Source organism: Macaca thibetana, chromosome 12, assembly GCF_024542745.1.
Source record: "Macaca thibetana thibetana isolate TM-01 chromosome 12, ASM2454274v1, whole genome shotgun sequence".
Lineage (NCBI taxonomy): Eukaryota > Metazoa > Chordata > Mammalia > Primates > Cercopithecidae > Macaca > Macaca thibetana.
In genome coordinates this window covers 32,719,825-32,745,076 of record NC_065589.1, presented here as the reverse complement: position 1 = coordinate 32,745,076, position 25,252 = coordinate 32,719,825, and the positions used below count along the sequence as shown (strand labels likewise).

The 25,252-nt window shown below is 36.3% G+C and overlaps 1 protein-coding gene across 16 annotated transcripts in view; it reads left to right on the top strand.

Annotated features, from left to right (window-relative positions):
* The window catches only part of UNC80 (unc-80 homolog, NALCN channel complex subunit), a 230,144-nt gene extending 205,439 nt beyond the window's left edge, over positions 1-24,705 (top strand). For 11 of the 16 annotated variants that reach the window (XM_050751390.1, XM_050751388.1, XM_050751397.1 and 8 more), the window contains 9 exons: positions 1,953-2,137; positions 2,732-2,897; positions 4,336-4,515; positions 7,662-7,800; positions 10,322-10,378; positions 17,615-17,696; positions 18,764-18,875; positions 19,510-19,709; positions 20,775-24,705. In XM_050751390.1, coding sequence (XP_050607347.1) covers positions 1,953-2,137; positions 2,732-2,897; positions 4,336-4,515; positions 7,662-7,800; positions 10,322-10,378; positions 17,615-17,696; positions 18,764-18,875; positions 19,510-19,709; positions 20,775-21,041 — 1,388 coding nt within the window. In that variant the 3' untranslated portion in view covers positions 21,042-24,705. Of the gene's footprint in view, positions 1-1,952; positions 2,138-2,731; positions 2,898-4,335; positions 4,516-7,661; positions 7,801-9,662; positions 10,411-17,614; positions 17,697-18,763; positions 18,876-19,509; positions 19,710-20,774 lie in introns of those variants that run through there. The other 5 variants (XM_050751396.1, XM_050751401.1, XR_007718221.1 and 2 more) reach the window with 4 other exon arrangements.
* The last annotated feature ends 547 nt before the right edge of the window (positions 24,706-25,252 follow it).

Here is a 25,252-nt window from a genome sequence, read left to right as displayed (position 1 = left end):
TGGGAAGTATAAGATGAACACAAACACACTGATGAAAATGAGTCCTTGGAGTTTGGAGTATGGGGGATGTTTGAACTGCATTATAATGGGATGTGTTTGAAAATGAGGGGATTGGCAATGAAAATTAAAAAGAAGAAAAAGACACAAGGAATGCATGTACCCAGGACCAAACCATATGGATGCTCAGTTGGCCAAGGTATTCAAAGTAGAATTCAAATCTAGGCTCTATCATAGAGCCCTACATGAAGTTTAGGATTGCACAGAGGATGACGGAGAAAAGAAGTTTACCATGTACAGGAAGGATATGAGAAGACACTTGATGAGTTGCCATCCTCTCCACTGTCTGCCTTTTCAGTGAAGAGTTGTTTTTACTTTGTTACGTGGCCAGGCTACTGAACCTGTATTTTAAGTTTATTTTTACATTTATTTCGAGCACTTACTGTGCACCAAGCAGTTTTCTGTGCTTTACACTATTACCACATAGAATCCTCTCATCCTCTCAATAACTCTAAGAAGTTAGTGTTATTCGCATTTTAGGAGTGAAGAGCCTGGGGCCCAGAAAGGTTGAATAACTTGCCTGAAGGCATATATCTTAATAAGTGACAAAGCTAGAATGAGTCTCTGTTCTTGAGCCCCTTTTATACACTGCTGTGTGTTGGGCTGATGGAAGTTTAGGTGGAAAGTAGAGTGGCAGAGAGCCAACAGGCTTAGTAACGGTGAAAACTTCATCAGAATTAGGGTAGAGAAAGAGGAGTGTTGTTTTTTGTTTGTTTGTTTGTTTAGTTGAGGGAAAGGAATTGAGATGAGCATTTGCTGTGAAAAGTGAGATTTTGAGGAGGAATATGGGTAAGAAAGAATCTTGCAATCTCTCTCTCTGTGTTACATGGCATGGTTCTTTCCTGGAAACATCCTAAGGATGGTAAAGGCATATATGACTCTTGAGGATTTTAGAGAATTGGATTTCTTTGTGCATTTAGTCACTCAATGCCCTTAAGAAAGATTTTTGTGTTTTCCTAATTAGAATCAAAATGTGTTTAGTATACACATTGTTTAGGTGCTGAGATTGATGGGCGTTAAGAACAGTCCAGAAGGCTCAGGTCACTTGACTGTCCCGTGGCAGACTCCACGGTAAAAGCTGTAGTGGCAGAGAGAGCTCCTGTCATCATCTTTGACATCTTCACAATATTCTGGTTTGTCCTGACATGGTTTGGGAAATCTGCTTCCTGAAAAATAAAAATAAATGTAGATTGTGAAGGGCTGCCAGAATCTGAGAGGAAAGAGATACGGAAAAATAAATCTAGCAGGGTTTAGTAATAGACGTAGTGTGTGATGAAGGAAGGAGCTGTTTTTTATTTTTGGAAAGATACACTGAACGCATTTACTGGTTACCTCTGGGGAGCAGTTTAGTGTGGGGTCAGGAAGGGAACTGGGAAGGAAAAGGACTTAATTTTTTTAACTTTGTGCACTTCTTCATGGTTTTATTTTCTTTTAGTAACACAAATATTTATTTTTATGGTTAAAAGAAAAAAGGAAAAGATTTTTAAGATCCATGTTTTAGCTAAGAATGTGAGTGATATGTCCATATCACCATGAAGTTATTATGACAAAACTTTTGGAAGGTAAAGCGTTAGCCACACATCATGTTTATAAAATATTTTCCTTTCAATTCAGTCGACCACATTGCTTTATATTTTCCAAAATAGTAGTTCTTAAGATGCACTTAAGAAAGATACTTGGGTACTCTTCATCAGAATCAAAACACTTAACATACACGTTTTTGTCTCGATGTTCAGAATACTCTTGCTTGGGAATACATATGAAGTTTTTAGAAACATGGGGAGAGTTTAGAAATTTAGAAAATTTCTAAAGGTGCAAAAAGGGCTCTGGATGTCGGTTGGGTTCCTCTGAAGCACAGGTCCGCAGGCTCACTTTTCTCTTTTCCCGGTGTGAAGCGCTGAAGGTGATTCTCGTCTGCTTTGAGAGGCAGCTCGGAAGCCAGTGGTACTGGCTGAGCCTCCAGGTGAAGGAAATGGCTCTGCGGAAGGTGGGAGGCCTGGCCCTTTGGGACTTCCTCGACTTCATCGTGCGGACCCGAATACCCATCTTTGTGCTTTTGCGCCCTTTCATCCAGTGCAAGGTGTGGTGTGTGCTTCTCCTCCTGAAAGTGGCAAGCTCGAATAAATGTGTGTCTCTCTACTGAGGCAGGAATATGGCAGGAGTGCTCATGGTACCTACTGTTGCCAGTTAGTAGGGCCTGTTAATACTATGCTTGATGAGAAAACCACCAAAAAATATATTCCAGAGGATAAAATTTCACACTAGAAATGCCTTCACAGTAAGAGCTTTATTGGAGTCTGTAAAACTTTGCCCACTCCCTACTAGTCATCCCCCACTCTACCCACCCAAAAGATTGGTACAGTGGAATAGTTTGGAGAATCTTCTATCTTCAGTGGCATGACTGAGATCTGATTTTAAATAAACAGATAGGATACTTAACGTATGTTTTTCCTCCAAGACCCCCAGTACCCATCTATGTTTGTTCTTTTCATGCCCCAATTTCTTAGGGTAGTGATTTAAAACAATGTAATTATTAAGCACTTCCTGTGTAAAGTGCCATTCTAGGAACATCACATGCTTTACCTTATTTATTCCTCGCAACAATGGGTACAGCAATTAGCCCATTTTACTGATGGAAAATTGAGACCCTGAGAATGTTATGCCTTCCTTTCAGCTGCTGGCCCAACCAGCAGAGAATCATGAAGAGCTTTCTGCCCGGCAGCATATTGCCGACCAGCTGGAGCGGCGCTTCATACCACGCCCTTTGTGTAAGAGCTCGCTCATTGCTGAGTTCAACAGTGAACTAAAAATTCTAAAAGAGGCAGTTCATAGTGGATCGGGTGAGTGTGCCTGAGAGTATTGTGAATTTGTTTTGACTAATGGAACTCACAGCCTACAAAGAATCCCTCCGTCCAGGTCACCACACTTTTTGGAACTATGAATACGTTAGCCATTTTGGTACACTACTAGATTTGATGATTTCTACTAAGTTAGCCATATGACCACTACTAGATTTGACTTCCTCTTTTGTCAGTAACGAAATAGAAATTAAAAGGATATCATAAGAATTTAGTTTTCTTCCTTTTCTATATATTTTTTAATCTTCACTTTAGTAGTTAATCTCTTTCTTGAATATTTAATTGGAGAAAAAATGGTTTAAATTATTATCTTTATTTCCTTTTTGAAAAAGAGAAGGGGGACATTCATTTATTGAACTTCTATTTAATGGCAGATTATTTCCTTTAAGCTATACAAATACCTTCAAGGTGTATAATTGAAAGTCCCTGTAAAGAATGAGGAAACAGACACAGTAGAAAATAGGTAAATAACTTACAAGTACATAACTTACTACTATCGCATAGAAAATGATTATTGTAAGGGGATTTTTCAACAGATCTGTATGATTGATTTATAAAGCCTTTAACTTTTCACACATCAGAAGGGGAAGGATTCCCTTAGAGCTGGCAAACTAGGAAGTACTTTCTTTACATTATTTTACATTATTCTACAGGTATTCTTTGAGAGTACATTGCTTTCTTTCTTATATCCTTAGATAACTGAGGAAGGAAAATAAAACATTATTTGCCATTAGAGGGCAGTCATTATCCACAAGTAAAATGTAATATGTGATAGGTCTTCTTTTTTGTGGGAGGGAAGGGTTATTTCCTTTCTTTTGAAAGCTTTTATTGTTCTTTGCAGACAATGTGGTAAAAACAAAAAATTGATAAGTATAATCCTGGTGAAGTTTAAACATTATCATTTAAATATTCTACTTTGTAATAAAATAACCTGACATAGAAATGAGGGGTATTTTATAGGTTGTAATTTCCAGAAAATGAGAATGAAAACAGTTTTGATTATGCATTCTGATTGTGGGGTTCACATCAGACAACTTATTTATTACTTTGATATGTTTGTGTCAGATAAGATATATTTCTTAGTAAAAATTGCCAAGTTGGAAGTTACAATTCAGGTCAAAGTTAATTTGCATCCTACCAACCTTGGAAAATAAAATAGAAAACCAATAAGAAAGGCAACAATGTCAAAGCATTTAATATTGTTACAGATGTTATGTTCTGGCAAGGGAACTACTTAATTATATCAGTGGCCAATATTGATTCTTTAAAATAAAAAATCCCCACTTTCATTTGCAACTTCGTTATAAAGACACATTATTTAACGAACCTTTCCTAAAAATTACAAGTGATCAGGGAGGACTTTGAAGCAGACATTTAAGATTCTCACCATGCATTTCCTTTGGTCTCTCAAATCCTCTAGCCTACCAAGGCAAGACATCCATCAGTACCGTGGGCACCTCCACCTCTGCTTACCGCCTGAGCTTGGCCACCATGTCCCGCTCTAACACAGGCACGGGCACTGTCTGGGAGCAGGATAGTGAGCCATCCCAGCAAGCTTCGCAGGACACCCTGAGTCGGACTGATGAGGAAGATGAGGAAAGTAGGTCATTCCAAAGAATGTGGGTGGAAGACACGGCTTGGCCATAGGAGCAGGGGCTTGGGAAGGATTACTGCCTTCTGACCTTTTCCACTTCTGATCCCCTAGTCATTTTTACAGAAGGAGTTCTAGGGAAAATATGACTGATTCCATGACTCCTGATGCCTGCTTTTCTATACATTTCTTGATATCCTTTGGTCATTTAAAAAGAGTTCAGGAAAAAAGCAAATCGTTAGTGACTCCTAAATTTTCTTTAAACCTGTATAGTCAACTTTTTCCACTAACTCCCATTTAAATTGTGGATAACTAACCAAGGAAAGCACTTACTCTCATTTTTCCTGGACATCTTGCTTAGAGGGTTGATCGACACCTAAATGGCCTCATTAGGCAAGGAAAAGTGAGCCGTGTATATACCTAGGACTCAGAAAAGACCAGTTGGCTCTGCCAGCCAGTATGTAAACCAGCAGGCTGTCTTGAGGGAAAGTACTCCAAATTTGAGTTAAGAGAATCCCCAGTGACTAGGTCAGCCCAGAAGCTTCTAAGGTATGTGCTAGAGATTTGGTGTGATCAGGAGAAATACTACATATATATGCTTCACAGGAGGTTATAAAAAGTAAAATTAGGGTGAAAGATTCCATTAAATGCTACTGTCATTTCAGGAGTCTTAAAATTGCATAAATTATTTTCCACTTGTATGTTATGGCGTTTGTAGCTAAGTTGTGTTGTCAATGCCATATGAATGAGAACAAAGTTTAGATCTTCACTCAGAGGCTCTCCATACCAAACAACAACAAAATGCTCTACTCTGAACTAAATTAAATAGAAGAAATGAGAGTTGAGGTTAGAATTTTAATTAACTAAGATGAATGAAAGTGTTTTAATGTGCTACGACAGTTGGGAATGTAAGAGAAGAGAAAAAATAAATGCTTTGTCAGTACTTACCAGTAATATTTGCAGATTTAGCTTCAGCATCGATCAAAGGAAAAATCATATTGTCCTGCGGCTGACCTATAGACACATTTGTGTCTAAATCACCCTGGTGACTGCTCATGAAAATACAGCTAAAGTGGTAATTAGGGAAATCTTGACTGAGAAAACACCATGAAAGAGAAAAGGATCAGCAGTTTAAATATCCATTAAGTATGGGTAAAACTTAAAGAAAATCAATTTTTTATTTAATGCTTGAAGTAGCCTCTCCCAGCAATTCTTATTAATTATAGGAAATGATATCACCTATTTTTGTAGAGCTAAATATATTTTGCAGGTAACCTTATAAATAATGGATTACCTAAGCCGTAGGAAGGAGCTAGGGAAGAAAAGTAAGTAAGACTTAAACAGAGATATCACTGGCCAAAAGCCAACACTAACATACTGATGAGGCAGCAGGCGGATTGGGGAGCCATGCAATTTTTTGCTTATATCTCTGATCACAGACATCACAACGATCCCAATGAAAGCAAGATTACTAACAAATGGTATTGTGTGTTTGTGATATGGGTGTGTATTAATTTAAACAAGGAGAGCTATGAAAAGCAGTTCATTGTTTTGAATTAAAGTTCCTTACATTCAATAATCAGACTTGTATTAAGGCCTATCAGGTATAAGATAAGGAAGAAGGAAGTATGAGAAAGATACGTTCTCTGCTTTCCTTATAATAGGAAATATTTCCATAACCTTATAATAGATATAGTTATGTAGAGGAGATGAGAGACATTTACAATAAAGAACACTTAACAAAAGAGTTAGTGGAAGACAGCACATGATTAATCACCAAACAAATACTGGGGACATAAGTGTTACGTGATATGTGAGTACAAATAAGGGGGAATAATCAATAGGATTTGGGAAAGGCCTTTGTAGAAATAGCTCAATCTATCCTACCACGTGTTTTTTTTTTTATATTTTTAAGGCACATTTGTTTATTCTCCTTCCTGTGGACACATGTAAAAAAAAATATCATTCTATAACAAGAATCAATTGTCAGTCAGTGATTATATAGCAAATTAAAATTGCTAGCACTTTTTATATTCACGTTTTGATTTGAAATAAGTTCAATTAGAAATATGATTACTTTGGTATTTTAAATAAATAGTATCAGATGATCTTATATGGTAGCACACATTCTCCAAAACTCAATATGTTTATCAAAGAACGTTAGTGTTCATCAACAAACAACATTAGCTCTTTTAGAATTAGGTCACTTTGTCATAAATACTGTGCTAAAGCTAATTTTCGTATGAATTTGAGTACATTAATTTCTGCTTCTGGCTGGGCACAGTGGCTCACACATGTAATCCCAGCACTTTGGGAGACTGAGGCGGGTGGATCACCTGAGGTCAGGAGTTCGAGACTAGCCTGGCCAACATGATGAAACCCCATCTCTACTAAAAATACAAAAACTAGCCAAGCGTGGTGTTGTGCGCCACTAGTCCCAGCTACTCTGGAGGCTGAGGCATGGGAACCACTTGAACCTGGGAAGCAGAGGTTGCAGTGAGCCAAGATAGAGCCAGTGCCCTCCAGCCTGGGCAACAGAGCGAGCCTCTGTCTCAAAAACAAAAAACAAACCAAAACCAAAAAAAAAAAAACATCTGCTTCTATGGAGAAAACAAGATCACATACTTAAATTTTAAAATTTTGGTTAAAATAAGCATTTATTTCTTAACTTTATAGCTTTCAAAGATTTTTCCTAAAAATGTCTGAAATTGTCTTTCCCTCAGCAGTCTATAAATTATTAACTGTACTGAATGCAGTTTTTTGAATGCCAAGGAAATGTATTTGACTCATTCAGTAACAAAGTCCCCTGAAGTATTTATGGAATGTTTTTAAAAAATTATGTGCTAGCTTTTCTCAAATCTTAAATTTGCTGATGCCTGTTGACTTTCACAAATAGCCTACTTGTAAAAATTTACATTTATTTCATGAAGGATGTTCTAGTGGAGAAGGGTGGGAGATGTATAGATGTGAAGAATTATCATTACCCCCAAAAGTCTAAGTTGTTTTTATCTGTATGAAGGGATCAATGATAATTTAGCTTTACAGACAGCCGTAAGTTGTATACAAGCCAAGGACAGAACCCAAGTACAGCTTTGGTTGGGTTTTTCTGATCAGTGTCATAGTTTTTTAACACTCTATTCCTTTGCCCCTTTTAGATGACTCTATAAGCATGCCCAGCGTGGTAAGTGAACAAGAAGCTTACCTCCTGAGTGCCATTGGAAGGAGGCGATTCTCCAGCCACGTCTCCAGCATGTCTGCACCTCAGGCTGAGGTGGGCATGCTACCCAGCCAGAGGTAAAGAGCTATGGTTATATTATACTCTGCATTTGGGGGCAAAGTTATAAATTCTGAAAATACACTCCTGTTATTCTACAAAGACCAAAAGAGAAGCAAGCAATGGTAATGCTTTTAGATAGATCATGCCACAAAGGATTTGTCAGCTAGGTTCCTGCAGGCAACACTTTGCAGTTTTCTAAGCCAAGCTAGTAGAAGGGATCCCAGTTTCTCATCCAAGTATTGTCTCTCCTTAAACATTTTCCATAGACACATGGTTTTCTTTCTGTTGTCAAATGACATTCTTGTATTTCAGATTTATCATTAGCTAAGCTAATGATGGGTACTTGGCAAGAGTTAGGACCATCTTTACGTATTTGGTAAAGTTTAGGCTTCTGATATATTATTAGGATTCAGTTGTAGGTAGTGACGCTTAACCAAGCAGAAAAGGATCTGTGCCGCTGCGTGTGACCTCGGGCAGGCCATTTAACTGTAATCCAGTTCTTCCCTTCATAAAATGAAGAGGTTTGCTAAAATGACCTTTAAGGTAACTTCTCCATCTATAGTTCTGTGATTCCATGACAAAACCCCTTTAAATATTTTATTTGTGTGTCCTGTCTTTTAAGAATGTAAGTAAAAAAAAAATCCAAGATATGTATATACAATAAAAGTATAATGAAAACGATCTGACGTGAGTCAAAACATTTATCTTAAGTAGATAAATGTTTTGGAACCAATGATATTTTCACTTCAGGACTGAGTTTTTCAAGGAATTGACCTTATGTGATTTTAGTGTGTTGCTTATTTTTAATACCTATAGATTCATTGTAGTACAATTCACACATGGAAAATAATAAAATTCAGGGCATATTGTGATGTTCACATAAAACCAGTTTATATGTAGAAATAATTATCCTGTACCCAAATCCTTTAGCAAATGGTTCATGGACTACACAGATGAAATAAAATTTGTGAAATAAAGCCCAAGTTTGGAGAATATCAAAGAATAGGGTAAAATGATAAATCATTAATAAGCAAGTTGTGTACTTTTTAAGAAGGCAATGTTTTATGTAAGTACCATTTAATTATTACAAAGATTAATACTATATAAAGGTTTGTATCATTGCAAGAAATTGTTTTACCTACTATTTGGTAATTTTCCTTTGAAAAGGAAGTCTTATAAACAAAAAGTGTGAACAAAATCAAAGCCAAACAATAACATGTCCAAAAAAAGATATAAAGCCACACAAGCAGCTAACATTGGTAGCTATCAGTGTATTTTTAATTGCTAGCAATGTGCATGGTTCTATGAAGAATATTTTTAAAAATCAATTATTTGAAAGTTTTATTTAAATTATAGAATTGTAGAAATTTCATAGAGGTTTTTTGTTGTTATTTACCTAAAATAACCAGGCCATCAATTTCCTTTTTACATATTCATTAAGGGGTCAAGTTGATTGCAGGGAGAAAATTTGTCCTATCATACATATCTTGATTGTACATTTTCTTGTTTTCTAGAAATCAAGAAAAAATAATGTAGTTAAATAGTTTGGGTTTCATTCATATTTTGGAAGACTAGCGAAGGTAATAATACTGTATCTGTACATAAGAGAAGTGAGTCTCTTCCTAGGGACAGAGGCTGTTTTTATGGTGTACTTTTAGGTGAGCCTCAATTCTTTGGGGCCAGGCACTCCAGTTTTCTAAATGGTTTAGTTCTCTCCAACTTAACAAGTATTTATTGAGTGCCTCACAGATGCTTAGCTCAATGCGAGGCGCTGAAGGAAGGACAGATAAAGCATGACAGTTTCTGTTCACAAATCTCAGTTCAGCTACATACATATCAATCGATAAACAATTTAATTATTCTCTCACCAACCTGACAGGTTTCTTCTTTTGGCATTTACAATTCAGTCACTAGAGGATGGAGAGTAAGGAGGTAAATGCGAGTTCCATGTGAATTTTCCAAGATATCTTCCTTTCGTTTGTTTACTTGCATTTTCACTGCAAAATTAGCAGGGAAAGTTGTGTTCTTTCTTTGCTTTTCTTAATGGCATCAGTTCCAAGAGCTTGGTTGTGGCAGTTCATGGTAAGTGGTTTCTGTGTGCTAACGTTAGAATGCACAAGAAAGAAGCAGGGTCCTGGTCAATGAAACGCCATGTACATAAGACAGGTTAAAAATAATCACCACCTAGTCAAATGGTTACCAAAGGAAGTGATAGTTTCATCTTCTACAGATTCATTCTGCAATGTGTTTCAGAGCCTATGGGCCCATTTGGAGTTGATTTTAACTCTTGACCAATAAATAGGTTACTCCTCTGAAAGTTGTATCCATCCAAAGCCCTTCCTCCCCCATTGCCTTGAGTCCTATGTCTTGACAAACCCAGCACAAGGTGAAATGGTTGACTGTCTCCTTTTCCTTCCTTGTTCTGTTAAATCTATTTATTTTTGGTTCTTGGAAGCAGAAAATTGCATGCCTTTTTTCTTTTTTCTTTTTTTTTCATTTTCTTTCCCTAAATGCTTCATCTCCCTACCCCTCCTGCAGTGAACCTAATGTCCTCGATGACTCCCAGGGCCTGGCCGCCGAGGGCAGCCTCTCTAGGTACAGTGTCAATGCTACCTGTCTATTGGTGTCTGTGCTGGGAAACTAGCTGTTCCCTGTCTCCTCTGTCTCTCTGTCTTCTCTGTCTCTTCTCGCCCCGTCTTAATATCTATTTCCATTCCTTGCCCTTTGTTGTTCATGAACATATGAGCCTGGAAGTCAAAGGTGTAGCAAACCCTCCTTCATTTTCAGCTTCAGAGCTCAATCTCAATCAAGTAAGCCTGAAAAGCTTACTTTAAAAAAATTTATAGAATTCTTTATGGGGCGTTTCCCATGGATGTCTAAAAAGTTTGGTATGCCAAATGTTAAATTTATCCCATCTAATTAATCCCTCCCACACTGATATTTATTAAGAATTGTTTTTCAGAGGCCCATCATCAAGAAGCCCCTTATTAAATCAAGACAGGTCTTTTAACTAATACCATGGATGGTAAGAAAACAGACAATGATGTTATAAAATAGTAGTAATGTGGATACAATTTATATACTATAATTCCTTCTCTTTGATGCATGCTATTGGGCAGACTTCTATAGTAGCTTGTTTCAGCAACACTTATATAAAGAATGTCTGTTCTAGCACAAAGGTGACTCCAAAGCTTGCATGAAATGTCAGACACAAACATTTCTTGGTAAGTAAGAGAAGTCTTATGATGCAAATAATATAATGTCTTGGCTACTGGTTTAAAGCTTCAGAAAAGGGGACTGCACCTTTAACACTCAGATAAACCACGTCAAACATTCCTAATCTTGTGCTGTTGATTCACACCTCTCAACTAATCCTCATTAGGGGTAAGACTTCTTGTTCATTCTTAGAGTATCTTTGTGCCATCTCAAGAGATAACATTCCCTTTCAGGTTTGCACTGTATAGTGAGTACAATACACCCATGTTTATTGCTTTATCACAAAGATGAGGAAATGTTGAGAGGCTGTTCCTGTGAAAGGTTGTCTTTTGTTTTCTTTGCATCTTGTTCAGATTTCACATTTTCTTTTGCAATTGAAAATGGGAAATGTAGTCCATCATCGGGTGTATTTTTTTTTTTTTTAACCAGACCCATAATTCATGACATTCGTGTTTGCCAGCCCTCGCCTTGACAGATCAGTCTCTTATTGGTGGTAAATGTGGAAGTGCTGCAGAGTGAAGACTTAATTCCATTAGCAGGAGCTTTGGGGGCAAGGAGGAAGTTGAGAAACAAAACAGTCCTCAAGAGGACTTCCCTTTTTTGTTCACGGTGTTGGAAGAGATCTGAACCAAGTCTAGCAAGGATGGTCATTGCTTTCAAAGAAAGCAGGTATTTAATGTTTAAAATTACATGTGGGATGGGAACCTTGATTAGAAGACAATTTCAGTGTCCTACTGAGAGTAGAGAGTATTAAATCAGACTTCCACTTAGCTAGCTTTGTGCTGGGGCTTTTCTAATTAGGCCAAATTCTACTCTTGATGAGTAAGGACTAGTACAGGGTTGGTGAAAGAAGGCAGGAGTTTGAGATTATTTTTATGAATTCTCCCAAGTATTTGGCCCTCTCTGGTAGGCTCAGGGTTCAAAGAACCTATTTGTAGTTTTCTAAACCAATTCAGTGTGTCCTGGTTCCAGTGTCAATGGAAATAAACACAAAGTTTTTGGTAGGTGAGACTGGTTCAGAGCCGAAGCTATTGATTTGTCTACAACTGAATTAGTCAGTCATGGTAGTACTTTGATGACTGTCTTACATCATCCGCTGTTGATCCATTGTGTTCTGTGACCATTGTGTTTTAGTTCTGGGTGTGAGTCACCCAGACCCAGTTGTGGTCATTAAGAAATGGGAAGATGAGGCATTCACTTTGGCTTCTGAAATAATTCTGATAGCACAAAGGCTTTCTACCAACCAGTAGCACATCCACTTTTGCCATACCCTGCAAATTGTATCTCTTGAACTACATCATGTCACCAAGTTCTCTTTGGAGGAGAGGAACTTTTGGCATTTACTAGGAGGTTGGTTTATAAAATAGGAGATATACTTTTACTTCCAGATTTTCTTATTTTTGTCATGAACTTCCTTTAAGCTGCAGACTCTTAAAATACTGAAGTAGTAAGGCATTAACCACGTAATTACACTTAGCATACACTCCAACACTGAGGACCTAAAATACACCCAAAGTAGTCCTAATGAAAATCTGGCCTTAAAGCTTAGAGAATATCAGGAAAATAATAAACTCTGCTGCTCCCACCCTCTTATAACATTTTACCAAACTTGCATGAGAATTTGCTTTTGAAAGTACATTTGTTTTAGACAAAAGGGGTAAGTTGGATGGAGTGGGCTAAATGAGGAAGAGACCAAGATAACCTGATGAATAGGTGGAAATCAATAAAAATTTTCCATACCTTTCGAAAATTACTTCTAGGATTTTTTTTTTTAAATGTGCCAACTGGTTTCTTTTAGATTCATCCCCAGAAATAGCCTATTAGAAACACTATGCTCTGCAGAAAAGATTCTTTGTATTGGAAATAAATAAACTGAAATAATATTCCATGGGAGAATTCTCTTCTCTAGAGAGTGTTGCTCTTAGGGATATAGAAATTCATTGTAGATGTTCCTTCTCTGTCTCTACCATGAAACATACACACATATCCATGGACATGTTTTCTCTCCAGAAGAATAGAGACATGCAGAGGCTATTCAAGAACTTACGGCCAGATGTTTACAGCAAAGAATTAGATTTTGGTTAGACATGTTAGAACATTTTGAAAGGCAGGAATTGACAGTCAACTCTTAATTAAAAAAAAAAAAAAAGGTTATAATGCTATTTGATTTTGCAAGGATACTTTTAATCACAGTGAAAAATAAAAACATTTAAACAAGACTATATAGTCTAGGTGAAAAGAAAGAAAAATAACCTCTATAGTGGAACCCATCTCATGATTATACACACTTTCGAAGCATAAAAACTTGGCAAGAACTCTTAAAGTACAAAAAAAAAACAAACAAAAAAAACTTTTTAAGTAGCTGAGAATTAATGACTAAGAAAATGTGTTGTGATACACAGATATCTACTTTGCCATTGCTAAATCAGTTCTCACAGTATATCTAAGATCCAGATTATTCCCTCTTTCAGTGTGGTTTTAGCCTGTAATCTCTAAATTATGTGGCACTTAAGATATAGTTTCTCAAATGTTGCTGAGGTTAAGTAAATTTTAAACAATAATCTTTTATTGAGAAAAGGGGGAGTAGGATTTATTTTACTGTGTATTTCCCTGCTCTCTACAGATGCCTTATCGCTCCCATGAAGTGCTGGCTTCATGCATTCCTGTCACAAGGCAATCACTCAGGGTAAACGATGATGCTGCATGTCTTTTGTGCCACCTCTAAATTTCTCTAACCACGTTAAAATTGAAACCAAAAGCACAGATAAAAGCAATGAAAATATGAATTCACTTTTCCGTGTGCTGGTCTCACCTAGTGCTTCTACTTAAATTTTTAATTTGTGAGAAATCTATTTCAATCTATAATTTTTTTATAATTTTGAAATGAGTGATATGAATTTTTATTGCATTAGTGAATGGCCCTTGTTTACCTGTCCTTTCTACCTTATTTATAAAGTGCATCCTTTATAAAGGACAAAGTGTATATAGTGCATAAAAGATACACTTTATAAAATATATCCTTTATGCACTATATACCTCCATAGTATTAGGTATATATTCCATTAGGAGAAGCATACATATTTATATACTGCAATCCAGGGCATTATACTGATACAGGAAAGAAGAGGTCATCTATGTCAGAATTGTCTTCCTAGCATTCTCTGAATTTCCCTAGCTTATAAGTTACTTCCTTGCATTTCAAAAAAAGATGCTTTTGGTTTTTGTAGATAATATTGGTCACAACAGTTCTGCTGAACCCCAGTTGCATTTACTTCTCTAAGACCTAGATTATATAGTTTGCCATAGTGATATTTTTCATTGACTCAAAAATATAAGAGATTATTTACTCCTAAATATATTGTAAGATGTTAGCTTCAATTTAGAAAACTTTATTTGCTTATATCCTTATTGTTCCACCCTATTACATGGCCAAAACTGTGGAAATCAGTCATATCTCATTCCCAAGATTAAAAATTTTAGGAAACCTGGCTGGGTACCATGGCTTATGCCTGTAATTCCAGCACTTTGGGAGGCCGAGGAAGGCAGATTGCTTGAGGCCAGGAGTTTGAGACCAGCCTGGGCAACATGGTGAAACCCTGTCTCTACTAAAAATACCAAAAAAAAAAAAAAAAAAAAAAAGGTGTGGTAGCACACGTCTGTAATCTCAGCCTCTTAGGAGGCTGAGGCATGAGAATTGTTTGAACGCAGGAGGTGGAGGATGCAGTGAGCCAAGATAGCGTCACTGCACTCCAGCCTGCGCAACAGAGCAAGACTCTGTCTCAAAAAAAAAAAAAAATTAGAAAACCAGTTTTCTCTGTTGGACAGTTTTAAGAAGTTGTCCCACTAGTCTGACATATTTCGACAGATAGTCTCAACTTTTCAGAACATGAAATAAATATTTCACTTATCTGAAAGGATTCAGTTGTCTATTGGAGTATGATATTTTGTGACCATAAAATACAATATAATATTTTAAAATTTGATTATCAAATATAACATTGTATTTCCCTAAAGGGAAAAATAATTTTGATTACTGCAGTTGTAGTAGGCAGGAACTATGATGGGACTGTTTCAAACAATTTAAATAAAAACTGGACATAACATAGAGAGGTGCTTAGTGAAAACCCCTTAGTCTTCTGGTTCATTCTAGTATTGCACATCTTATAGTCATACATCACAAATCCTGCAGATGACTGAAATATTACATGATGTGGAGAGAAGCTAAATTGAAACTTTTTATATGCAACTTCAATTTGATATAAACCCCAGAAAAAGAAACATGATCTGTATAAATTATCATTGTGAACTTTTTTGGATGCTTATTCCTAACTGTACAGAGTTAAGCCAGCCTTCAGTATTCCAAATATAAACATGTTAGCGATCACATTTTTAGAGTGAGTATAATTCATAAGCTGGGATATTTCCAAGGATATATTTTGTAATTTCATCTTTGATGGGTGCATTCCATGATGAAATGCTATATCATTTACGGAACAGCTAAATACTAAAGCTATAAACTTGATGCATCTCTTAGATATAAGCCTCTCTATCCATAGAGAAAATTTCAGTGCTTATGATCCTCTCCTGGAATAATCATCATGAAATTACCATTATGTTTTGACATTTAACACTCCCTAAGTAACGTGAATTTCTTTTCTTTTCTTACACCATTTTTTCTCACAATCACAGATTCCTGAATAAAAATGAGACAAGTGGACTGCCTCGATTTCATTTTCTCTGCCCTATTATTTTCAAAACATTTTATTACCTGCTTCCTTTTAGTATTCTAGAAGCAATAAACTCATTACAACATCAAATGTAAAACAAGAAAGCATGCTATGTACATCACTTTTCATGTTCACACCATTGTACATCAACTAACTTCTTTTCTCTACCTTAATGGGAGGTAGTTGGTAAGTATTAACCTCCTCTTAATGGCCAAGGGAACTGAGGTAACATTTAGATGTCAATGAAGAATCCATTCCAATGAAAGCTTTGCTTAGTATTAGGAGAAACTTGTTTCTACTTTTGTGCATATGGTTATTGAATACTCTTTCCAACTTAACAGACACGTTAACATGTATAATTAATAAGGAGATGTCATTTCAAACATGCCAGCAACTTAGTCTGGATTGCTTATCAGAATTTATTGCATTGTTCCTTTGGGGTAATTTTCTATCTTCATGGAAAGGTCATATCTGTTTCAGCGTTATATATGTATAAGGATAATGAACATTGATCTTTTTGAAGTTGACATTCAGGAGAACAAGAAAGTTTAAAAAGCACCTGTTTTGGTACCCTTTATGAATTTGGTTATGGTGAACCCCAAACGGTGTAATTACATCCTTATTTCATAAAAACTGTGATAAACCCTATTTGGGAATCACATTGATTTTTTAGTGGAAACGTAAGACTTTTAAAAAATGACAAATGTGACTGTGTCAACTTTGTGATGATTAACCAATTATTAACACAAAAGGGGAACATCTGATTGCCTGTCTTGCCACCAGTTTCTCTCCTTACTACTGCAGCTGGGTATTTAAGTAGCCCTTAAAAAAAAAATGGAAATGAACAGATATAGTCTTTCTTTTCCCTGGACAGTTGCTGACTCTGGATTCCTCTGTGGAATATTATACTCTTACGAACTATCTGTAGATGACTCTCCTTTTGCAAAGGCAAAGCAGAAATTAATTAACCATTAACCAAAGAATCACATTGGCATCATCCACAGAATTATAATATTCTCTGGGGCACAGGATACTTCTTTTCTTCACCCCCACTCCCATTATAAATACCTTTTATACGTGCATGCAGAATGAAAAACGACCATGGGCCCATGTCAGTATTTTCAGCTTCACCCAACACTAAATAGCAACTATTTCCAGTCATTTTTGCATACAAAAGACACACATACACAGTACATTTGGGGGGAGCAGGTTGTTGCTTTTATAAACTGCATGGTATGTTTGAGTGCAGTTACTCGATTTTAAAGCTCCTGAGTTGTAATGATAGCTTAACTATAGCTATACTTTGCCAGCCTTTTAAATCTAAAACCATGTTTTTAAAAAAATTGTTTACCCATGTGACTATTCAGTTACTCGGTAGTCACAGAGACTTCAGGCTGCAAACATGTGTTGAATGTGCCCCTTCACCCAAATAAATTCTGTGTCTGATGTGTTCGATATTTGTCCATCTTATTTTCATTTAAATTGAAATTTTAAAAAGGTGTTCCCATCCATGTGATAGAGTTGTTTGTGTTTGTTTGTCACCACCGTTTCCCTTCCCCTTGGAAAAAAAAATTGAGATTAGAATATGACATCTTATACCTTTTGGTGGCTTCCAAACCAGGGGTGTGATCAAACCAATGTTTTCTGAATGATAGATACGGCATCAGTGATTGAAAACAGAATCTCAATTTTGGAAGCTTGGGGCTACAGGCCTTGTCCTCCCTCCCAAACCTTTGAAAACGCCCATCCCAGGGACTCTCCCAACCATCCTTCAAAGATAATGGTATCTTTGAAGTGACTGTATCATACAAGTGGTTTTGGCTAACACCCACCAGAGGATGGTCTCCTGTACTCTCTGGGGTACACTAACACTGTTGATGCTTGGCAGGGTGGCAAGTATACAGAGTGAACCTGGTCAACAGAACCTCCTCGTTCAGCAGCCGCTGGGGAGGAAGAGGGGCCTGAGGCAGGTAAGTAGACCCTTAAAGCACAAGAGAACCATCCTACGAATTGGAAGCTCTGTGTGATTTTTAATGCCCATGTATATTAAGATATTTTGCTGCTGGGTGTGCCCAGAATCCCAGTTACTGGGGAGGCTAATGTGGGAGGATTGCTTGAGCCCAGGAGTTAGAGTCCAGCCTGGGCAACATAGTAAGACTCTGTCTCTTAAAAACTAACTAAATAAAACAATGTATTTTTTAAAAAAATTTACATTTTGCATTCACCCTACCAAAAATAAGCAGCACAGAGCAACTTTAAAATGTGGTAAGTACTTAGGCAAGCCAAATGTTTCCATCTTCTCTTTTAGCTCTGAATGTTCTTATTAGCAAAGCTGATTATGTGGTAAAGTAAGTGGGGCTATAATTCTGTTTGTTCCTTACCCAGAAACCTTCTTTACCAGCCAAACTTAGTGATAGAGAAAGATTTGTTATACAGTTGATTTAAGGCCTGTTTCTACATAAAGGCAAAGAAAAACAAGTCCTTTCTCATTTCAAGGTTATTTAATTTAAAGCAAACTGAAGTAAAGATCATCTTTACAGATTATCTTAGATGGAGTTCTTTTACATCACTTGCTAAATAAAAATCTGAAAGCGGCTTATCACTGTTGCTTCCACAGGAGCTTCCCATTATTGATTGAGGTACCAGGCACTTGGCCAGCATCTGAGGTTTTAAAAATAAACCTCCCCTTTGAAAGCATATGTTCAACTATAAGTTTTAAATGAGCAATGAGCAAAGGTTGATCAGTAAGCAATAGTTACTCATTTTGCATCCTAAAATTACTGAAATTCTCAAGTTTATGATCTAAATTGTGTTAGTCAATGTTCTTGGCATATATAAAGGAGTCATAATTGGGAGATGAACTAGCTAAAGGGGATGTCAGAAGAAAATACTTATAGTTAAATATGCAGAAATAAATTTATCAGCTATAAATGTAAGGAACAACCATAAGAATTCACAGAAACATATAAATAAGGAAACAATTTCCTCCTAAGCCGTTAGACCCTCTTGCAAGTTTTATTCTGCCTATTCTCTTTAGCTAAGACGTCCTCTACTATCACGTCAGAAAACTCAGACTGAATCCAGAAATCGCCATGGGGCTCGGCTGTCAACCACTCGCAGGAGCATTCAACCTAAAACGAAGCCGTCTGGTAAGGCCTCCTGTGTCCCTTCTGACTATACCATTGACATGATGCCATGCAACTCAGCCAGGAAGGCTTACAAAAACCAAGCTGATGGAGATAAGCACACCTTTGGGGAGGTGTTAACATAAGGGAAGGAGTTTCCCAGAAAACTGTAGTGTCTTTTTTTCTTCTTGCCATCCCCAATCCCTGTCTCTACCCCAAGAACCTAGAAAAAATGAAAGAGCCCAAGGTAAACCACTAATACTGGGAAATTTGACTATAAAAGGATGTGATTACTGAAGCCAAGAACTGGGCTTGCTATATATGTCATTGAAGGTAAAGCTATGATGAATAATAGGAACTTTTAAGTCCTTTTGGCTGTTGTTATGAGGAATGATCAACTTCAACTAATGCTCTATACAAATGTTATTTTAGGCCATTTATGTGAAAATGTTTTTTCTACCTAAGTCTTATTCTTTGTAAGAAGATAAAATCAAACATGCGCAAAATGTTCAAACATGTTCTCATTTATTAATAAACCAGCAATGTTTTTGTTTAAAAAAAAAATCCCCAGGAAACACTGGTTACAATCAACTATTAAGCATTGACAGTTCATTTCTGCCAACTTCTCCCCAATTTACTGTTTCACTTCTACCTGCAGCGGATCAGAAACGATCTGTGACCTTCATTGAAGCTCAGCCAGAGCCAGCAGCTGCCCCAACAGATGCACTTCCTGCAACAGGCCAACCACAGGGCTGCAGCCCAGCCCCATCTAGGAAACCAGAAGCAATGGACGAACCAGTCCTCACATCTTCTCCCGCCATAGTTGTTGCGGATCTCCACAGCCTGTCTCCTAAGCAGGTGAGGGCACTAGAGAAACAGGCAAGGCTTGCTCCCTGTGTACTTACTTCTAGCAGCCACTTGGATATGCACATTTATTCCATATAATTAAGTCCAGGTCTGCAATGCTTTGTTATCCAAACAGATACTGCTCCTGCCATCATGAAAGAGAAAATCTATATAAAGTATAGCCAGGAATATATCCACTTAAGAAGGACCAAGGAAAGCCTTGGTATTTTTACTTATGAAAAACCCAAGAGAAAATGCTTTGCAGCTAAAACAGCTATTTACAACAGGTTTATACAGGTTGAGCATCCATAATACAAAAATCTGAAACCTAAAATGCTCCAAAATTTGAAACTTTTTAAGTGCTGATATAACATTCGAAGTTCATGTTCAAAGAAAATGCTTCTTGGAGCATTTTGGATTTCAGATTTTTGGATTAAGGATGCTCAACCAGGTAAGTATATAATGCAAATATTCCAAAATCAGAATCCAAAGCACTTGTGGTTCCAAGCATTTCAGATAAAGGATAGCTGAAAGATACTTCAATTTAAAAAAATGAAGTTACCAGTTTAGATAAAGCCTTTAAATATAGAACCTCTATGTCCTATAAGATGAAAGGAACTTTTCGTTTTGATCTTTTTCCTCATTGTTTTGCTATTTTTCCCACTGATATTTTTCTTGTTTTGGTATACTTTTTCTTTTCATTTTTATCAATGAATTCTTAGACTTTTACCTTCTTCTCATGTGGTATTTAAGGAAAACTAAAGGGCAATGTTACTGTATACATTTGTATAGACTTTAATGGTTAAAAAACATTTTAACACTAAGCTTTATTATCTCATTTGATCCTCACAGTTTACAAGATAAGCAAGACAAAAAATTGTGTTCATGTTCCAGGTTCAAAAACTGAGGGTTAGAAAGTTGGAAGGGCTTACATAATATCCTACCTATTACAAAGGCTGGAACTGGGACTAGCCATCTGATTCCTTTTCCCATTACCACTAGACAACAACATTTTTTGATGTTCTTCTCTGGTACCCATCCTATCTTTCCATAATGTTATGATCCTTTCGATCACAGAGTGAGAACCTCCCCACTGAAGAAGGAGAAAAGAAGGAGGACACAGAAGCGCAAGGTGCTACTGCACACAGTCCACTCTCTACCCAACTCTCTGACCCTGATGACTTCACAGGCCTCGAGACATCCAGCCTCCTCCAGCATGGAGACACTGTCCTTCACATCAGTGAGGAAAATGGCATGGAGAACCCACTACTGTCTAGCCAGTTCACCTATACTCCCACTGAGCTGGGGAAAACGGATGCAGTCTTAGATGAGTCTCATGTTTAATTCTGTATCTTGTAAGCTCTGCAGGTATAGAGAAGACATGAAAGTGATCTTTCTACTACAAGTTCAATACTTTTGCTTGAAAAAGATTAATTACAAAATAGCACTTTACTTTTAATGGGTGGCACAAATCTGAATAGGTTTTGCTGCCAATATACATAATGTTTCATAAACATTTTAAAAGTCAATGGCTGAAAGGATTTAGTTGTGCAAAAATCATAAAACCAGGGAGGAATAAGGGGAAAGAGCCATTTCACTGTACATTGTTTATGATTCAAGAAGCCTTCAGCAGTTAAAAATATATACTATTCAGCACTGCTTTCAGAGAAATATTAATAATAGGATCTAAAAATAGAATGCAATTTTTTGAGATTACTCACATTATACATCTCATGCAAATATTTATTTTTATAGTTTTAAAAATATTAATTCAGGTTGGCTATATAAGTAGCAATTTACATTAAAAAAATAAGAAAAACATTACTTTGGGGAGACTAAATAACAAATAAGCCTACAGCCATTTTTGTTTTGATTAACAATACAGCCATTTAGATGAAGAAAAAAAACTATATAGAGAGCTGTGGACTTTTAGATATTTATTTTTCAACTACCATTTTCATTGCATGTTGTAAATCAAAATGCAAATGGCATAAGATCATCCCATTTCATAATATATCACATTAGAATATTAGAGAATATTCTAGAAATCATCAGAAATAATTCTGAATTAAGAACCTGAACAGCCTATACAATTATAAAAACCAAATGTAAATATAATCACTTAAAAGAGATGGTATTCCTATTCCTAGCCCTGACTACATCAATACCAAGATTAGAAGATACTGGAAAATGTGATTAGTAATACTTTTCCTTACAGTATCCTGTGCCTGCCCTGGAGGGCATATTTTCAAATATTAAAGTTAGTGTTGTTAGAATCGGTTTAATAAAATAACATTTTCTTAATAGAAACAATATTCTTATGATACTTGGAACATCTAAGTTTATAAGGAAAAACGTATAAAGTAAGCAATTTCTTCATAGACACCTCCAGTTTATATATTTTACAAATAGGCCTTTAACTTGAAGTTCAGTTACTTCAAGAAAAGTGTAACACTTAGAAGGCTTGTGAGGCCAACACCTAGTGTGTTACTGATCCTATAGCAGGGCTGTGCATCATGTGGTTCACAATTGAATTTCAAAATTTTAGCAGTTTACATTAGAAAACTGTTACCTAACAACTAAGCATATACAAACTCATATACATACTTAAATTGGTATGGTGGTGTATGTGTGCGTGCGTGTATGTGTTTTAGTCCTCAAGATGAAGTTAAATATAGACTTTGATTACCCTGCAATGAATTTAAAACACATTCTGTATGCTTAAACTTTGAGTGTGTTGGCTGTGAAATGTGTACGTATATAAAGAAGATACCTACTAAACCCACCTTAATCATAAAGGAAAATTATTTTTTGTTAGAATTGCTTATTAAATAGGCATTGTTTATATTGTGGTTTATAATTTCAAATATAATTTGGGGTTATGGTCCTATTCAGTAAGAGAATGAAAGATATCCATGAGTTAAAGATATAAGAACAAAACTAAAAATTTCAAATCTAACAATTCAGAAAATGGAGGCAGTAAATGACCTCTTTTATGTTTTACAATATTTTCATGTTATTTACAGTTAATGCTGAAATAATTCTCAAGTGCAGGAATATAAATGTTAAGTGGTTTTATGATTCCAAGCTGATATATTTCACCTGTTAAAAATTATGCTGCTCAATTAGCATTAGAGGCCTTATGTTTGGTAATTACAAGTGTCTGGGCTATTGTGCGTCTCTATGTATGTGTGTGCTTTGTTCCAGTTTCTTGATTCAAATTATCTATGTATAATTGTATGAAATATTTAAATAGCAAGGAAGTCAAAGAAGATTGTTAAATATCCAACAAGAATCATAAATACCTTTATATGTATTTAAAAACTGTTGGGCTGTTTTGAACATGATTATGCTGGTCTGTCTGCCTTTTAGCCTGACTCCTTCACTCTTGTGTGTGGAAGTCTATTAGAAACTTTCAATAAGCTAAGCAATGTTGTATCTTGCAAAAAAGCCTCCACTCTGAGAAACAGGGCCTTACAGAGTAGGAATGTTTTCATACTGGGACTATTGAAATTTTGCAGATGTGTGCATCTGTTCCATTTAAGGTGCCCTTAAATGTGTTGAATGTAATGTGTTGAATGTTTATGTGTAATGGCTAAAGTATCTATATGTATGTGCATAAAACTGTCACAAGATGTATTCTCAGGAATACTGTTACCTGGAGTTTGAAAGGAATAACTATTAAAAAAAAAAAAAAGTTGGGGAAGATTAGAAAAAAGTTCAAGATAAATATTCAAAATATTATTAAGTACATGACTAAAAGCTAATTACTACATATGATAAATACAGTGTTGGTAATATAGATCATTTCTTTTCAGCCATGATGCTTAATGATATTTATCTTATTCAGAGGAAAAACAAAAAAGGTACCCACTTCCCATGTAGAAAAAATTAGACTCCACAAAGAAGTTGCTTCTTCTGAAATTAACTTTTGAGAGACCTTGGAATAAACCATGTGTTATCCATGATAGTATGACTCAGATGCAATTAAAACAGTTTAAATCCTGGATATAGGATCTCCTATAGCAAAACATTTTACTTTCATTTTTCAGTATTTGCTGCTTTCTAGATTTCTATTAGATAAGCTATGTCATTTTTCTGAAAAAGAAACTGAGTTATTGAGTGCATTAAGACAAGGCACTTAGAACTACAGTGTCAAAATCAAAAGGCATAAATGGGCATGGCAGTGCTGGTGGAAAAATCTGTGGTACTAGTGATCTGGTTAGGGCTTGTTGCACAGGCTGGGAGTAACTGGTTTGCTCTTTCAAGCCTCCAAGAGTACCTTAAACAAGGTGATAGCTCCTCTCTTCTTTAGCATTATATTCCTTTAGTCAACAAAGAACTTTCTCCACTCTGCTGCCCACCTCTGAGAGTATCTAAGATGAGAATACAGGGAAGAAAGGGTCATAAATGAATAGAATTATAGTCAGAAACATGAATTAAATATCCTTCCTCAAGTTATAAAGGATACTTTAATAGAACAGTCTCCAGAATTTGCTGCTATCACACCAAGTCATGCTGTTGCCCTATGACCTCACTCTTCCAATTCCATGACCTTGTCTTGCTAGGGGGTAAAAAGTCCCATTTCTTTTACTTTAGTGGGTTTCAACTGCAGCATTTCAGAAACAAGTTTTGGTTTGACACTCAGGAGAATAAAAACAAGTTGAGGGCAGAATGTATTTGGAAAAGCTTAAGACAAATTTACTTATATTATTTTATGATCATTTAGGATTACAGATCAATTTACCTCCATAAATCTTTGAATAGTCACTGTGACCACAGGATGAAAATCCTGTATTAGCCATTTTATAGGTTAAAACAAAAGATTGACTACACAGCCGACTTCCCTCAGATAACTATAAAGTCTATTATGAACATTGAATGACCAAAGAACATGGAAAAAATACATATGAATAAATACTGAAATGTTTATGAAAGATATTTATGAAAGATATTAAGACTTCTGTGTTTAGGTATGCACATATAATAAAATACATCTAAAAACATTTAAGATGCCTGTTTCATTTCTTAATGTAGGGAATAGGTTGACTCATTCAGGAAGATGTTCATTTTGGATCCCTGGGGTGTGCCTTTGTTAATGCCTTGCTGTCCATCCTCAACCTCCCCAGTCTGGCCTGAGGTCACGACCATCCAGTTAGACACCTCCAATACACTCCCTGTCACCCCTCCCAACAAACTGAGCTCTACTCATGCTTTCCAAATCTACCTTTCAAAATAAAAATAAACTTCTCTGCCCAGGCTTTGACCTACTGGAATAACTGGTAGATTTCCCAGTGGGATTGTTAAAGATCTGGTTGTCCTCACAATGTGGCCAGAAACACCACGTGGTCCAAGTTACCACTTCCGTCTTTTATACAAAGTGCTCTATTCTGACCCCTTAAGGATTGCTCTTGCTAAGTCCATTTTTTCCCCCTCATGTGGTTTTACTTCTGTCTCTTTTTCTGACCCTAGGCACATTTAGCATCAGGATATTCTTATCCATTTCTGAACTGTGAACAGCACACAAACCTATCACAATTTGTGAATGAGCACTG